At 43.6% G+C, this 18,321-nt stretch overlaps 1 protein-coding gene across 1 annotated transcript in view; it reads right to left on the bottom strand.

Moving 5' to 3' along the window:
* ANO10 (anoctamin 10) overlaps positions 1-15,989 on the bottom strand; it is a 339,799-nt gene extending 323,810 nt beyond the window's left edge. Inside the window, exons 1-2 of the mRNA XM_077268987.1 lie at positions 15,841-15,989; positions 11,777-11,931 (exon numbers count right to left, since the gene is read on the bottom strand). Of these exons, the coding sequence (XP_077125102.1) occupies positions 11,777-11,918 (142 nt within the window). The 5' untranslated portion in view covers positions 11,919-11,931; positions 15,841-15,989. The remainder of the gene's footprint in view (positions 1-11,776; positions 11,932-15,840) is intronic.
* Between the last annotated feature and the right edge of the window lie 2,332 nt (positions 15,990-18,321).

The raw sequence follows: 18,321 nt of genomic DNA, 5'->3' as shown, positions 1-18,321 counted from the left end.
CACTGGGCAATATACTACATCACTGGGCGATATACTACGTCACTGGGCAATATACTACGTCACTGGGCAATATACTACCAATATACTACGTGGCTCTGTGCTGTATACTACGTCACTGGGCAATATACTACATCGCTGGGCAATATACTACGTGGCTGGGCAATATACTACGTCACTGGGCAATATACTACGTAGCTGGGCAATATACTACGTGGCTGACCAATATACTACGTGGGCTGTGCTATATACTACGTGGACATGCATATTCTAGAATACCCGATGCGTTAGAATCGGGCCACCATGTAGTCTCCTTATATTTCCCAGCAATGAGGACACCATGAAATCTGGCCAAATCCCCAACTCCATCTTGCAAGAAACCTCCACCTTGCTTCACTGTTTCCTGCAAACACTCATTATTGTACAGCTTTCCATTTCACATTTATACTCATCAGTCCAGAGTCTTTGCTGTCATTTTTCTGCAAACCAGTTCCTATGTTTTCAGGCACAATTTAGTTGATTTGCCTTGTTTCCATGTTCAAAGTATGTTTTGTTTTTTTTACACAATCCAACAGTGGATTGTAGTAGCTGGGTCTCACTGGTTTCTGCCAGTTCTGATCTGGTGGCACTGATGGGTATCTTCCGAATTCAAAAGAATAATATAAATTAATCAATATATATTTACTGCTTTTGTGTGCATTTTTTTTAAAGTCTGCTTTTTCTTTATTTTTTGATTCCTTATCAGCATATCTTTGGAGGGTGAGAAGAAACTCTCGCAAAGTTTAGGAGGGAGAACATTCAAACTCTTTGCAGAAAATGTCCTTGGTGGGATTTAGACCCAGGACGCCAGCACTACAAGGTTACAGTGCTAACCACTGAGCCACCGTTCTGTTGTATATCTACTTACATGTTTATACCAGATTGGACTGCACTGCAATGAACATCAAAGATGAACTACTAACTGCTAAGAACGCAGCTATTTTGAGCCTTGAGGACAGTGATTTTTTGTGTTTTTTCATTACTCTAGTCTCCAAGAGATACCATTATGGGCTATATTTAATGGTGAAACTTTTTTCTTTTTAGAAGGTGATGGGTAGAGGGGGAGGGAAGCATTACGTCATCACATAAGAGTCATAAGGGGCTTGTTTTTTTGCAGGATGGGTTGATGTTTTTATTGGTACCACTTTGGTGTATACATTATTTTTCTAATAGCTTTTTATTCCATTTTTTTTCCTTTTTAATAATGTTAAATAAAGTGACATATTTAAATAAAGTGAATATTTTTTTTATTTTAGTCCCTCTTGGGGAGTTGAACGTAAATACGGTTAGTTTGATTCATATAATACAATGCAATATATTGGTACTGCGGTGTATTATGCCTCTAAGTACAATGCTCTGACTGGGTCTAATAGAAAGACTAAGATGGCAGCCACAGGGACCTTTGTTAGGTCACTACTCCCATGACAATGCATAGACGAAGCAATAGGTGAACAGAGAATGCTCACTGCCTTGTCTAACCACTTAGATGCCTGTGCCCCTATTGACTGCGGCATCTGAGAAATTAAGCTGTGTTCTCCTTGTCCCCTGTAATTTCTGCAAAAGCTTGGCTAAGTAAATCAGTTAGGACTCCTGCAGCTGATAGGGTGTACACTGCCTCTGTATCTGCGCAATCAGCATGTTGTATTGATTTGTATAAAGCATTTATTAACAAAGCAAAATGGAGTGCTAAGAGATCAAACACACAATATAAGTGTCTGATAAGAATGCCTATTACATGATAAGTTTCAGCTGCTCACTTGTTGATCAACTTAATATATCACTATCACCTTTTGCTTCCGGTGAGCATCCGAGTTTCTTGCTCTACCAAAGTATGTGCACATAATGTCTTTTTTCTGGCCAAAAGAAGTACTTAATGATAGTTGTAAAATTTATTTGATGTGACTTGCGTTTATTTGTGAAAAAAAATCGGAAATTTTGCAAAAAATTTAGCAATTTTCAAACTTTTAATTTTTAAACCCTTAAATCAGAGAGTTGTGTCACACAAAATAGTCAATAAGTAACATTTCCCACATGTCTACTTTACATGACCACAATATTTTAAACATATTTTTTTTTTGTTAGGAAGGTATAAGGGTTAAAAGTTGACCAGCGATTTCTCATTTTTCCAACAAAATTTGCAAAACCATTTTTTTTTTAGGGACCACCTCACACTTGGAGACTTTGAGGGGTCTATATGACAGAAAATACCCAAAAGTGACACCATTCTAAAAACTGCACCCCCAAGGTGTTCAAAACCACATTCAAGAAGTTTATTAACCCTTCGGGTGCTTCACAGGAATTAATAGAATGTGGAAGGAAAAAAAATTAACATTTAACTTTTATTAACAACATTTTTACTTTAGACCCAAATTTCTTTATTTTCACCAGGGGAACAGGAGAAAATGGACCCAAAAATTTGTTGTTCAATTTCTTCTGAGCACGCCGATACCTCTGGTGTGCTTAAAAGACCCCTCAAGGAACTTATCTAGATGTGTGGTGAGCACCTTGAACCCCCAAGGTGCTTCACAGAAATTTATAACATTGAACCGTGAAAAGAAAAAAAACAAACATTTTTTCCCAAAATTTTTTTTTCAGCCCCAATATTTTTATTTTCACAAGAATAAAAGGAGAAATTGCATCATACAAGTTGTTGTCCAATTTCACCTGAGTACGCCGACACCCCATATGTGGAGTAAAACTACTGTTTGGGTGCACGGTAAGGGGAAAGGAAGGGAAAGGGAAGGAGCACCATTTGACTTTTTGAACGCAAACGTTGCTGGAAACATTAGTGAATGCCATGTTCCGTTTTGAAAGACCCTGGTGTGCCTAAATAGTAGAACCCCTCCACAAGTGACCCCATTTTGAAAAATAGACCGCTCAAGGAATGTATCTAGTTCTGTGGTGAGCACTTTGAACCACATGGTGCTTCACAAAAGTCTAATGTTGAGCTGGGAAAATTTAAAAAAAAAAAAAAAAAAAAAAAAATCAAATTTTTGCCACAAAAATAGGGATTAGACCTACTGGTAATTATGTTTCCAGGAGTCCATCCTGACAGCACCATGGAGGATGTCCTCCTCCTTGCAGGGACGGGAAGCACACAAGAGGTTAAAAGGCTCTTCCCCACCCTTATTCCCTCAGTGTTTTAACAAGTATCACACCATGGATGATGCAACTTAACACATTTATTAAACACATCATATTACGACATATGACATACATAATCAGGGAGGGAACTAACCATGCTGTCAGGATGGACTCCTGGAAACATAATTACCAGTAGGTCTAATCCCTATTTTCCAGGACTAACCTCCTGACAGCACAATGGAGAATACCAAAGAAACTTTTCAGGGTGGGATCACAGCCTGGGGAACCATTCTCCCAAAGGCTGTTTGTTGGCTAGATAATACGTCTAGTTTGTAGTGTTTACAAAACGTGTCCAGCCTGGACCAGGTTGCAGCCCTACAAATTTGGCTTACTGATGCTCCCGCTCTCTCTGCCCAGGAAGTTCAAAATGCTTGAGTTGAGTGGGCTGTTAATCCTACAAGGGAACTAATGCCCTGCGACTGATAAGCTCACTGAAGTAATATACCTTGCGATGGTGGACTTGGAGGCTTTTTTCCCTTTATTTTTTCCCCCAAACAGGACAAAAACTCTGATCCTGCCTCCACCTGCGTATGGCCTCAATGCAGTCAATGACCACTTGTCTAACATCTAAGTTATGTAGGGCCCGTTCTTTTTTGTTCAAGGGGTTTTCACAGAATGAAGGAAGCACAATCTCTTGATTTAAATTCTGACTGGACGCAACTTTTGGAAGGAAGGAGGGGTCTAACTTCATGATTATCCGACCATCCCAGATTCGGAGGTATGGGTTTCGAATGGACAAGGTCTGAATTTCGCCTATCCGTTTTGCGGTGGTGTTAGCCACTAAGAATGCCACCTTCATGGTTAGATGCGAGATGGATATCTGACCCCCAGAAATGACAGGGTCTGATCATAGGAAACGAAGAACTAAATTTAAGTCCCAAGGGGGAACTGAACGCCTGATCGTGGGGTGCAGACGCTGAATTGCCCTGACAAATCTTATCACCCATGGATGAGAAGCCAAGGAATAGTCGAGGAAGGTACTAAAGGCTGAGATCTGGACTTTTAGGGTACTGGGTCTAAGCCCCTTATTAAAGCCCGCCTGCAGATAATCTAAGACCCTTGGGATATCCGGAAAGGTCAGACCTGCCACCCTCCAGACAAAACCTCTTCCAGATTTTAAAGTAGATTGCGGACTTAACTGGTTTTCGGCTGGATTGGATTGTGGATATGACCTGGTCAGATAATCCCCGAGCCCTCAGGATGTCCCGCTCAGGATCCAAGCTGACAGATGAAGCCTCCCCAGATTCTGATGGAAGACTGGACCTTGGTGGATAAGATCTTCCCTCTGTGGCAGCAGCACCGGGTGTTCTTCTGCCATAATCCCCAGAAGTGGAAACCAACTCCTTTTTGGTCAATAGGGCACAATCACTCTAGATCGATCTTCCTGTATCTTCCTAAGGACAGCTGGAATGAAAGCTATCGGTGGAAAAGCATAAGAGAGGGATCTTCACCAATTCTGACTCAGCGCTTCTACACCCTCTGGTTTGTCTGACGGGTTCAGAGAGAAAAACCTGTCCGCCTTCGCATTCTTACTGGTCGCAAACAAGATCTATCTGTGGCCTGCCCCAGCGATGGCACAGATCCTGGAACACCTCCTTGTTTAGCTCCCATTCCGTTGGCCAGATTTTTCGTCTGCTCAGGTAGTCTGCAATTACATTCTGGGATCCCTCTAAATGGATGGCTGTTATAGATAAGACTGTTCTTTCTGCCCAGGAAAATATCTTTCCTGATAGTTCCTGGAGTCTTTGATGTCTGGTACCTCCCTGATGGCGCAAGAAGGATACCGTCGTCATATTGGATTTTGATGTGTCGGCCCCTCAGCTGGGCCTGGCTTTATCTTAGAGCTTCCCATATGGCATACAGTTTCCTGTAATTGGAGGAGCTGGATTGTATGTCTACTGACCACTCATTGGAGAATTCTTCCCACCAGGTGCGCCCCCCCATCCCCACTTGCTGGCATCTGTGGTGATTGTGACACATGGATAAGTTATCCAAGGAACACCCTCTTTTAGGCTCCTTAATTGAATCCACCATAGTAGGGACTTCTTGCCTGATGGGGATAAGAATATTTTCTTGTCGAGGGAGGATTGGCGACGATCCCAGACAGCCATGACCTCCCTCTGTAAAACTCTTGAATGAAACGGAGCCCAGAGAACGCAGGGGATACAGGCAGTCATGAGGCCCAAAACTCGCATCACGGTCCTGATAGAGATACGACCTTTCATAAGCTCCTTTACTCTGCTCCGCGGGGTCTTTTGCTTCTCCAGGGTCAAAAAGGAAGTTCTGCGACTGGAATCCAGCAGGACTCCCAAAAAAAAACTTTCTTTCTTGCTGGAGTTAGGTCTGATTTGTTTCTGTTTATGATCCAGCCGAGGGATTCCATAACCGCTATGGATTTTCCTCTGTGCTGTTGGAGTTCTTCCGCCGAATTCATCACTAGGAGGAAGTCGTCCAGGTATGGTATGAGGATTATTCCCAGGTTTCTTAGAAAGGCTACATCTCTGAGACTAGCTTGGTGAACACTCGAGGAGCTGATTCTAAACCAAATGGAAGGGCAGCACGGTGGCTCAGTGGTTAGCACTGCAGCCTTGCAGCGCTGGAGTCCTGGGTTCAAATCCCACCAAGGACAACATCTGCAAGGAGTTTGTATGTTCTCCCGTGTTTGCGTGGGTTTCCTCTGAGCACTCCGGTTTCCTCCCACATTCCAAAGACACACTGATAGGGAATTTAGATTGGCCCTATCAGGGACAGCGATGATAAATGTCTGCAAACTGTAAAGTGCTGCGGAATATGTTAGCAAAATATAAAAACAAAGATTATTATTATTATTAAATGGAAGACACTGAAACTGAAAGTGGCAGGCCCGATCTGGCAGTCTCACCTCAATTCTTAGGAACCTTTGGGATGCCAGGCGGACAGAAACCTGATAGTAGGCGTTTTTCAAGTCTATTGTGCACATTAGGGCATTTTGTTTATTAGGTGGACCGTGGACCTGACTGACTTCATCCGGAATATCTTGTAAGAGACCCAGGCGTTTAGGGGTTTTAAGTTTATAATTGTGCACAACTCTCCTGATGGTTTTATGATGGAAAACAGAGAGGAATAGTGCCCTAAGCCTATTTCTGCCCAGGGGACTGGCACTATAACCGCTGAGTTTGCTAGATCTACCAAGTCTGCCCATATTTGGGAGTCTGGCTTTACCGTAAGGGGAGCGATGACTCGCTTGAGGGGAAGAAGCAAATTCTATTTGATAGCCCTCTGATATGGTCTTTATGACCCATTGATTCTGAGTGACCTGAGACCATATTTCTGAGAACTGCTCGAGTCGCCCCCCGATCCGAACAGCGTCATTGTTTCCTGGACCTTGTACCTCATCCGAACAGGGAACCTCTACTCTTTCTGCCTCTAGAGTGGGAACCACTGTAGGGACATCTTTAAGACCTTCCTGTACGCTGTTTCCTAGAGATGCCCGGCCTACGAAAGGGCTGCTCCCTTCTACTTTTGTCTTCCGGGAACCCCTTCTTTTTGTCAGCCGCCTTTTCTAGAATATCATCTAGTGCAGGGCCGAATACTCTTAACCCTGAAAAGGGAAGAGAGCAGAGCTTGTTTTTGAAGCACCATCCCTGGACCAGGTTTTCAACCAGATAGCCCTGAGAGCCGCATTGGAAAGCGAGCTATTTCTGGCTGAGAATCTTACTGATTCAGCAGATGCTTTGGCTAAAAAAGCTGTAGCCGACTTAATGAGAGTAATGGAAGCTAAGATATCTTCCCTTGGTGGTCTTGTTAGACAAGTGCTCCTCCAGTTGCCCCATCCATAAAAACATAGATCTAGCAACTGAGGTCGTGGCTATATTTGTCTTGATTAAGGCCTCTGATGACTCCCAGGCTCGTCTTAGCAGATTATCCGCCTTCCTATCCATAGAGTCTTTTAAACTAGAAGAATCCTCAAAGGGAATGGAAGTCTTTCTGGCCACCTTAGCCACTGGTACATCAATCTTGGGCACCTATTCCCAGATCTTAATGTTCTCTGGATCAAACGGAGCCACTTCTGAAAGTCGCGGGACATCAGAAGGCGCTTCTCAGCTGCTTCCCACTCTTCCAAGACCATAGCTCGCGCGTGGTCATTCACTGGGAACACCCGTTGCTTTAGTGCCCTAAGGGCCCCAAACATTAAGTCCTGGCTAGACTGTGATTCTGGAGCCTCCTCGACCTGCATTGTGTCCCTTACTTTTCGGACCAGGTCATCTGTATCTTCCGACAGGAACAAGTATCTTCCACCTCGCTCCTGTTCCTCTGAAATTACTTTGCCCTCCTCCTGGTCAGATTCCCGAAGATAGGAAACCTCATCTGAGCTTAGCTTCAATTCCCACCTGGCTCTTTTAGCAGTAGGGCCAGGACTATAGGGCTGTGGGCCGGATAGGGTGGACATGGAAGACTGAACTTCTTCCCGGATCATAGACCTCATTTCTGATAGAAGGGATGGCTGTTCCTCCCTCAAGATCTTGGACATACATGTGTCACAAAGAGTCTTGCTACATATATCAGGTAGCTTTGAATGGCATACAGGGACTCTAAGACTTTGCTGAAGCCTTTCATGGTCCCTTGGGCACGGGTAGGGGAGTGACAGGGGGTCCCTTATCCAGCATAATGCAAGAGAGGGAACAGTCAGCGCCCTTGTCCAGGTCAGCAGGTTGCGCACTGCGTACTTACCTCGTCCTGCTCAGTCCTGCCTGGCTCCTCCATGATCCTCTTCTGACGCTGGTGCCCTGAATGATGCGAGAACCAGGGAGAGCACTGCTGCCTGTCTCGCTGTCTCTGCGTTCCTTCCTGGAACGCACGCCGGCCTCTTACCTCCGGCGCTCTGACATCACCGGAAGTGCGTCAGTATTCCCCCTGACTTCCAGTTCCCGAGCTGTATACCGGCCGGCGTCGGAGCCGAGAGCCTCCACTGCGGGAGGAAGCGGCTCTACCCAGGGGCATCATCCGCACCCTGGTCTCTGCGGCTGAGGGCCCCCCACCCAGGAGGGTTTCAGCCCAGGGCTTCTTAACAGGGGGAAGGTTTGGACCAGCCGCCCGATCCCCCTGGGCCCCATCCGGTAAGAATCCTCTTGTGCGTCCCTCCATGCAGGGACAGGAAAAACACTAAGGGAATGAGGGTGGGGATGGGCCTTTTAACCTCTTGTGTGCTTCCTGTCCCTGCAAGGAAGAGGAGGACGTCCTCCATGGTGCTGTCAGGAGGGACATCCTAGAAAAAGTTATTGCACCGATTTTTTTAATTTTCACAAGGGTAACAGGAGGAATTGCACCATACAATTTGTTGTGCAATTTCTCCTGAGTATGCCAATACCGCATATGTGGAGGAAAACTACTGTTTGGCACACGGCAGGCGTCAGTAAGGAAGGAGTGAAGTTTTGAAATACAGACTTGATGGAATTGTGTGCAAATGTCATGCCATGTTTGGAGAGCCCCTAATGTTCCTAGACAGTGGAAAAACCCCACAAGTGACCCCATTTTGCAAACTAGACCTCCCATGGAATTTATCTAGATGTGTAGTGAGCACCTTGAACCCCACTTGCTTAAAGAAGTTTACAATGTTGATCTGTGAAAATCTGTTGTTTTAACCCCAATTTTTTCATTTTCATAAGGATAGCAGAAAATGGATCCCAAAATTTGTTGTGCAATTTCTCCTAAGTACACCAATACCCCATATGTGGTCAAACACGGTTTAAAGCTCAGAAGGAAAGGAGTGCCATATTATAAGTGCCCATTTTACTGTTATGGTTTGCGGGTGCCATGACCCACTGGGTTGCAGTGATCATACTGACACCACAGGTGAGTCACAGAATTTTATATCATTGTGCAGTGAAGAAACCAGAAAAATGTTGCTTTAGCCCCAGATTTTACTTTTTCACAAGGAATAATGAGTAAACGTGGCACCAAAATGTGTCCCACAATATCTGCTGAATGTAGCATTACCCTATATGTTGCTGTACAGTACTGCTTAGCCATATGGAGAGACCTGGGAGGGATGACGCACTATTTGCCTCCTGGAGCCCAGAGTTTTCTAGAATAGTTTTCAGACTCCATATACAGAGCCCCTAAGTAGTACTAGAAGAGCAGAATCCCCCCTCTCAAGTGACACCATTTTGTAAATTATACCCCTTTGGGAATTTATCTACAGGTATAGTGATGATTTTGACTCCATGAGTGTTTTCCAGAAACAAGAAGCAGTGGATGTTACTGAGTAAATTAAAAACTGCCATTGTAGTGACCAGTAAGTTCTAGGGATCGGTACATTATGCCCAGCTCATGCTTCTAAAGACATGCACCCGTATGCTAGGCGGGGTCTCATCACTACAGAATTGCCAAACATGTGGACGCTAAATGTGGTTTAGGCATGGGAGCGGAGAATTTGCTGGATTTCTTTTTGGCGGGTGAGTTTTACGGAGCCTTTGTACTACCAACGTAAAGTATCAGCCCCCTATATTTCCACTGACAGATGATGGACCTGAATGGGGACTTGCTATTTTTGTGGATTTAGTTGATGCTTTTAATGTGAACATTTTACATAACATTTAGAATCACAGTTATCCGGCGCTCTACACTGATCATTTTGGGGTTTGTATCTAAATCTCTGAGTGACCTGAATCAGATGAACCCCCCCACGAGATAGGCACTCACTATAAATAGGCTGCAGAGTTACTCTGGACTCCGTCTCGCCTCTGTTCCGCAGTGTCCTTTTTTTCAGAAGTTCACAAAACTGTGGCCGACGGCACTTTTATGCAATCCTAAAAAGACGGACACCGTTGGATCACAGGTCAAACTGTCCACAGTGCCTCCATCTGCCTCATTATAGGGAATCTTCCGCTGGGGTTTCCATATGAATCACATATTTCAGAGATTTACATGGAAACCCTGGTGTAAGCGCTCAGCACAGAATAAATGTGGGCCGAGCCTTACTGCGATATTTGGAAGGCAGAAAGAAAAAAATCAACAGCAGGGGAAGAATTGGTTTTCTTTTTTTTTCATGCGGTATGAGTGATTAGGTGACTTTATTCTTTGAGCCGATGCGATTACAGCGATACCAGATTTATGTAGTTTTTTATGTTTGGCTGCTGTCACACACTAAAAAATGCTTTTTATTGCAAAAACTAGTTTTTACATCACCATATTTTTCATTACTTCTGTAGACATAGTCATGTGACGGCTTGTTTTTTGTGGGACGAGTTTTTATTGGTACCGTTTTCAGTCAGGTAATGTATTTTGATTGCTTTCTATTTTGATTCTTGGGAGGTAGAAAGAAAACCAGCAATTCAGGAATTGGTTTTTTGGGGGGTTTTTTATGCTTTTTTGTGTGTGGTAAAATTGACTGCCGATTCTGCAGTCAGCGACCTGACTAGCTTCAGTGCCGATGTGCTCCATTCCATACCGGAATTTACAGCATACGTTATTGTAGTCTATGTAATGTACTTTACACATGAATACAAATATTTCACTTACGTGGCAGGCAGTGACTATAACAAAACATAAGGCACTCACTTGTCAGTTTTGATGTCATTTTTAATGCCTGGGATAGAAAAAAAATACATGGTAGCTGAACGGAGTGCCAACTTCATTAACAGCCCTTGTTTTACAGTACCAGCATAATCAAATAGATTTTTACTGTGGTCTTTTTTTCTGCTTGTATTTTGAGCCCCGTTGCATTTTTGCCAAAAAGCAGCATCTCAATTTTCACACGGTTTTTCATCCATTCCAAAAAATGGGTTAAAAACGCAAGGAAAATGGGATAAAAATGCACATATTGTAAGCAGTGTTATTGTTCCCACAAGTCTGATTTTTGATTAAGGGAAAAAAAAGCTGCAAAGAAGCATAATATGGGCATACCCTAACAGTACATCATGGTTTGGGAACTACAACTCTAATTTTGACTCCTTTGTAATCCCCGCATTTGTAAAGCCTTGTTGAGTAAGGCTATGTGCACACGTAGGAAATGTGGTGCAGAATTTTCTGCACTAAATCTGCATCTGCAGATTTGATGCAGTTTCTGTGCAGTTTCTATGCAGTTTTTATGCAGTTTCTATGCAGTTTCTGCGCAGATTCTATGCAGTTTCTGTGCAGTTTCTATGCAGATTCTATGCAGATTCTATGCAGTTTCTGCGCAGATTCTATGCAGATTCTATGCAGTTTCTGTGCAGATTCTATGCAGTTTCTGTGCAGTTTCTGTGCAGTACAATGTAAATCAATGGGAAAAAAAAAAGCTGTGCACATGGTGCAGAAAAATCTGCAGCAGAAACGCTGCAGAACTGCACAAAAGAAGCGACGTGCACTTCTTTGAAATCTGCAGCGTTTCTGCGCAGATTTTTCTGCACCATGTGCACAGCTTTTTTTTTTTCCCATTGATTTACATTGTACTGTAAATCACAGTGCAGTTCTGCAGCGTTTCTGCAGCAGAAAAATCTGCTGCAGTTCTGCACCAATTCTGCACTAAATCTGCATCGTGTGCACATACCCTTAGATGGCATTATACAAAAACAGCAGCATGCACATTTCTCATTCAAGGATAAATAAGAGAACACCAATACAAGTAAGGATTTACCGCCATCTTTCTTTTTATCCATTATTTTCTTCGCAAGCCATTTTTTGGTTTCCTCTTGTACATCCTTAGCAAGTTCTATTACCACCAGCGGCTTGAATTCTGGTTCCAGATGATAATTCTCAGTTACCAAGCTTCTCTTCATGTTGACATGAGGTCTGCACATTAGCACACAACGTATAGAGTCAAGTAGAGAATAGACATAAAATGGAGAAAAAACAACAGTAATGGAAAGGAGGTGGAGCGGTATTCAGAAGTCTTTGACAAATCTGAGATTGCAGAAAATTGTAACTAGGTAAATCTATGGATTTGCAGTAATAATTGCCTGTCATAGGCTGCATTAATAAGTTTTAGTCATTTTATTAGTTTTGTAAAATATTCATAATGCAAAAACTAATAGATGGAGGATGCCGCCCATGTAGGAAAACAAAGAAACATATGTAATATACAAGGAGTGTCTGTAGGGGCTACAGGTATAGTCAGGGGTGTGGAGTCGCTAAGCCAAACCTCTGACTCCAACTCCAATTCCTCAATTTCCCTGACTCCCGACTCCACAGCACTGCCTCACTACGGAGCATGTACATAAAGTGAAGCACAGATTCATCTCAACTAAAAGCCAAGTGTCACGACTGTCGTCGAATGTCTCATGACTAGGGACTCCTTCCCTGTCCATAACACTACGGGTGCCCTAGCTCACCCTGCTCCCCGCATTACTTGTGATGGTGAAGACGCCGGGGCCACATACCTTGCCTTAGCTCCTGAGTCTGCCCTCAGCCTGTACCCTTCTCCCACCTAGGGAAGAGGGGAGTAGTAGTGTACTGTAATACACCAAACAGACTAACAAGGTAATACGAACAGTGATTAAGGAAAATACCAATCATAGAAATATACACACATAAACAATAGAGGAATGCATAGGGGGGTGTAGGATGGGGTTAAACCAAAGTAGGAGAAGAAAGGGAATTATCATATACTCAAAACCTAGCAACAGTCACAGATAAATCCACCAAACACCTTCTCCAATAACAATCACCAACAACCTCCAGCCATGCAGCATAAGCCAGCTCTGACAATGCATGCTAGCCAGAGCCCAGATTATATAGGAGATGGGAGTGGCTAACAGTGCATGGCTGACAGCCTATAATCTCCAGGAGCTTTCAACTGAGCACATTAACCTCTGCACTGCTAAAAGAAATTTACACTGTTTAATATGAAGGTGAAGTGCTTCTATTCAGTGCAGAAGTAGGAGAAATCAGACGCTGCGGTTTTCTAGATCTTCTCTTTTGCAGTAAACCCGTGATACCGAGATCCTTAGATCAGGAACAGAACAGACATTTATAGGACATTTTATAACTTTCCCAAATTCTTATGAAAACATTTACAGCACATTCTGCATTGTACTACTGTACGCAATTCATTATATATTTTAGGAGTCAGAGTCTGTCTATTTTATACCAACTCTGACTCTACCAAAATGGACACTGACTCCAGGACTCCGACTCTAGCTATGGGCATAGTATCACAAAAGTTTGTGGGCATTTATAACTGTGTACTTCTGACTGTAATAATGGGCATATAACACTGTGCACTCCTACATGTAAACATATATCAGTCACTGCTTGCTTAAAAATACTAATGGGCTATCATTAGGGAACAGTCAGACGGCCGTATAGATTGGACCGAGACTGGAAAGCAATGCTCAGATAGAAACATAGCTGCATAGAAACATATGAAGCGGTCACGCTCGGGTCAGGAGAGCCGTGACCAGTCCATGCACTGCGTTCCGATCTCGATCCGCTCTACACGGCCGTCTGACTGCACCCTGTGTACATCTGATGGCTACCAGAGTTGATCCCAGCAGATCGGTGTGGATGGATAGATCAATATAAATTAAACAGGTTTATTTGCAGTCTGTTATTATGGTAACACTTAGGCGCTATAAACACAAATGATGTTTTGGTTTTTTTTTTGTTTTTTTTTAAAGACTCATATTTCATTTTAGATAAATGGTGATCGCAATGTCACATTGCAACATCACATCTAATAACTATGGTCATGTTGAAACACGACAATGTGACCACAACATGACAATCGAAAATAAAAAAAAATACACACCTTGTGGATTTTTGTTCTCAACAGCACACATCTAAAAATAGATGTATAACCGGAAGATCCAGATGAATTCGGCATTTATTTTTTGGGGGCGGTTGCTCAACTTGTATTAGACTTGGGCACCTAAACTGTTGTGTGGCCCAAACCTTAATCGACCCATCGCCAAGTAAGGCTATAGAGGAACAGATTCATGATTGCACTTGTGTCTATTTTTGTCTTTTTCCCTGTTGTAGGTTAAGTTCCCACAATGATTTTTTGTTGCTGTGCAAAAATCGCAGCTTCTCACAGTTCCAGCAAAACGGATTGAATTTATAGAAATGCCCTAAAAAATAATGTAATCCGCACATGACTGTACTAATAGACCAAATAATAGTCAAAGCCAAATACCAGGAAGCATTAAAAACAAAGCCACTTAATTTAAAATATGAGATCTAAGTAATCTATTTTGCCTAATAGATGATGAACAATCAAAAACTCACCAAATACTCATTGTGGGAACGCGAGTTAAGGCTATTTTTTTGTATTTTTGAAGAATGGGCAGATTTTATCTGGGAAGGGGTGTGTCCAATCACAGTCAACAAATTCATAATTTTTGCAAAAAATGGGGTAGATTACAACAGAATGGTACTCCAGCCCCCGACATTTCTTCTGGTGGCGCAAGGCAACTGTAGGATGCACCAAATTCATTAAGAGGAGCACATCTCTTAACTAAAGAGAATCTGTCACCAAATTTTTGCTACCTCATCTGAGAGCAACATAATGTAGGGGGAAAGACCCTGATTCTAATGATGTATCACTTAGCTTACTGGGTGTAGCAGTAGTGATATAATCAGAGTGTTTATATGTAGCAGTGCTCAGAAAGCTTCCCCCACCACAGCTTTCTATCAGAGGAGGGAATGTGATTGGACAACTGTTCATGTGAGCACCACTCCTGGCAGTGATAATGTCCTGGTTATAAAACCTCCATTGTAAGTAAACAACAGCACACAGCCTAATAAGTGAAATCTGTGTTTCAGCTACTATCTCCTGCTGTCTGCAAGTTACATAGCAAAAGCCTGCAGACAGGTCCCCTTTCATTTGATGCATCTCACTTCAGTGCACTGGTCATCAAGTGATGTATCGAAAATGCCTGATGAGTTGGGGCCTGAATGTGTCTGCAAAAAAACAAAACAGAGACATGTCCAATTTTGAAATGAGTCAGGGATCAGACTTGCCCATTCTGATATTTGGGTCCATGTAAAACATGAACTGTACACATCCAAGTGCTGTCCATTTTTTCCTGTTTGACGGATGGGAAAAGCTCAGATTTTGTTTCTTTTTCAAGAAAAATAGATGAAAAGCTGATGGTAAAAATGGACACGTGGAGCAAAAGCACAAGAAAATTCAGTCAGTTCTTTTGTCTGAAGAAAAAAAAAAGTCTGAATAAGGTCTTAAAAAGACATTTTCTGGTGGAGAGGGAAAATCCTGCAGACAAGCTCTGTTATAAGGGCGTTCTGTTGGGGCGACGTACCTCTTACAATGAGGCGCAGACGCCCTGACAAAGAGCAGCGGACGCTGAGCGGAGCCCTGACGCCCCATCTGTGATATACGGCTCAGCGGCTGAGAAACCAGCGCCACAATTTGTGACATCCCAATGTAGTCTCTGGGTTTTACATGGGACTGCAGGTAACCGTCCCGCTGCCCTGTGTGCTGCCCCTGCAGGGAGAGGTTATTCCAGGGTGTAATGCCTGTCATGTTACTTGTGACACTCAGTCCAGCATCCCATGCTGCACATTACCACAGAGAAGCTCCAGCAGGACTTGTCCATCAGCCATAACCAGGTTCAGGACACGTTCCGGGCACTGGAGCTCTCATTGGTATTGCTATGTGCGTGCCCATGACCAGGTGGGACCCTGCCCCAGAGAAATCAGTGCACAGAGGCTGCGCCATTCCCACCCCAGCTGTGCCCGACTTACTTCCCCTTCTCCGAGCAGCACTACTCAGCCACACAGGAGGAGCGCACCCCAGACAGGAGGAGGGGACGGGCTCCCAGCTGTCACAGGCTGGTGGTCACAAGAGGCAGAACCGTCACCTGATATTAGAGCACATTGGTGAGGGCGAAGAAGAAAACCGTGTCGGCCATGTTTCCGGAGACCAACATTCATTGGTGCATTATACGAGAAGCAGCACTGAAGGCTGCAGGGATTGGTGACATCTCACAAAGCACAGTTCACCCTCTGTCGTGCACAACACTACTCGTCTGTGCTGTGATTGGCTGGTTCTGGGTTGTGGACGCAGACGTAGTGACGTCAGCTACTAGTAGTACCTCAGACTTGGGGGAGTTAGAACACCTGTCTCGCCGTGTGACATGAGAGTCTTATCCTGTCCAGTTTTGAGGAGCTTTTCTCATGACGTCATGTCGCTGAAGGGGGCAGGTGGAGCGTAGTTTCCATAGGCCAGTTATAGCCAGACCGCCCCCCACTTTTACAAGACAGGAAAAACATGGATTTGGCCACACCCCTTAGCCACACCCATTTGTTCTACCCAGGCAGATGTCACAGGGGCGGAGGTAGTGGAGGGGGGGGGCAGTCAGCGGACCAGTGACCACCCGCGACAGCAGGGACTAGACCACTCATCTGTAAGGCCGTGTTCATACAGCGCGTTAATGCTTTTTTTCTGCAGGTGTCTGCATGAAACTATACACTTAGGCTTACAAACGCATGTCATGTGCTCCTAAGACTGTCAATAAAGTTTTGTCAAAGCCAAATACCAGGAAGTATCAAAAACAAAGCTGCTTTATTTAACCCCTTAACAACCGCCGATACGCCTTTTAATGGCGGCACTTATTCCTCAGCTCTGCTTTTTAACCGCACTGAGAAATAGGCTAGTTTCACACTAGCGTTAACTGCATTACGTCGCAAATCCGTTTTTTTGCCGAAAAAACGGATGCGTCAAAAAATTGAAAAACGGTGACAAACGTATGCCACGCATCCAGCATTTCGACGGATCCGTCGCAAATCCGCTAAACGTTTCCGTCGAAAATACTGGATGCGTTGCATACGTTGTATCCGTTTTACCATCCGTTGTATCCGTTTTTCCGACGGATCCGTTTTTAAAAGGGGAGGCTCCCAAAATTTGATTGGCTACTGGAAAATTTGAAAAACTATATAGTACTGTATTTACAGCCCATCTTTGTGGGTTTTAGTTTTGTGGCAGCGATGGAAGGTGTTCTTGTGAGGATTGCTAGTTTGGTTACCGACGTTATCTTTGAGACAAATCGCCTGGATATCATAGTGCGGGAGAAGGAGGCGGCAGCGGAAAGGCGTAGGATGCTTCTGCAGCAACGGAGACGAAGACGAATGTGGATTCATCCGATTAATCAACTACGGATGACCCGGGGTGTCCAGTCCACTCTGTACCTGGAGTTGCGGCACAATCCACACAAATTCCACAACTACGTGCGGATGAGGATTGAACATTTTGATTTTTTGCTTGCAAAACTGGAGGATGTCATCCGAAGACAGGACACAAGGATGAGGCTTGCCATCACACCGGCGGAGCGGCTGATGGTGACCCTGCGGTAAGCCTCTTTTTTTTATTTCATTGCTGATATTGAATGTTATATTACATGCTGCAGAAAATACTGCGCTGGCATATTGCGCACTATTTTCTGCAGCATGTAGTTTTGGTTTTCTTGGCGGACATTCAACTGCTTTATTTAAATGTCATTGCTGATATTGAATGTTAACAGACTGCAGAAAATACTGTGCTGAAATATTGCGTTGCATTTTCTGCAGTTTTTTTTTTTTTTGGTTTTTTTGGGTTTGATGACATGCAACTGCTTTTTTCCTGTCATTGGTCATTTTGAATGTTATATTACATGCTGCAGACAATACTGCGCTGACATATTGCGCACTATTTTCTGCAGCATGTAATTTGGGTTTTCTTGGCGGACATTCCACTGTTTTTTTACACCGGATTCATGCTGGTTTTATTGGGTCTCCTGTCATTTTAAAAAAAATTAACAGTGCCATATTATAAAAAATTGCACAGACAAACAATTTTTAACATTTTTTTTTTTTTTTTTTTTATAAAGTTTCCTAGCTACGGGTGAATCTATGACTTCGCTCCATTATCAGTTCAGGCTGGGCATTTCAACTATCTCTGGAATAGTGAAGGACACATGTCGGGCTGTTTGGACCACTTTGCAACCAGAGTATATCCCCCAACCATCCACGGAAATCTGGTTGCGAAGTGCTGAAGAGTTTCAGCAAATTTGCAATTTCCCTAATTGTGTGGGTGCAGTTGACGGAAAACATATAAGGATTGCGAAACCGGCAGGAACAGGATCGGAGTATTATAATTATAAGAAGTATTTCTCCATCGTCCTTATGGCTATTGCAGATGCCAACTGCAGATGCCAACTGCAGGTTCCTTGCCGTGGACATTGGAGCGTA

This window comes from Ranitomeya variabilis, chromosome 6 (genome assembly GCF_051348905.1).
Source record: "Ranitomeya variabilis isolate aRanVar5 chromosome 6, aRanVar5.hap1, whole genome shotgun sequence".
Classification (NCBI taxonomy): domain Eukaryota; kingdom Metazoa; phylum Chordata; class Amphibia; order Anura; family Dendrobatidae; genus Ranitomeya; species Ranitomeya variabilis.
The sequence above is the reverse complement of the archived record's forward strand: the minus strand, read 5'-3'. Positions and strand labels throughout refer to the sequence as shown.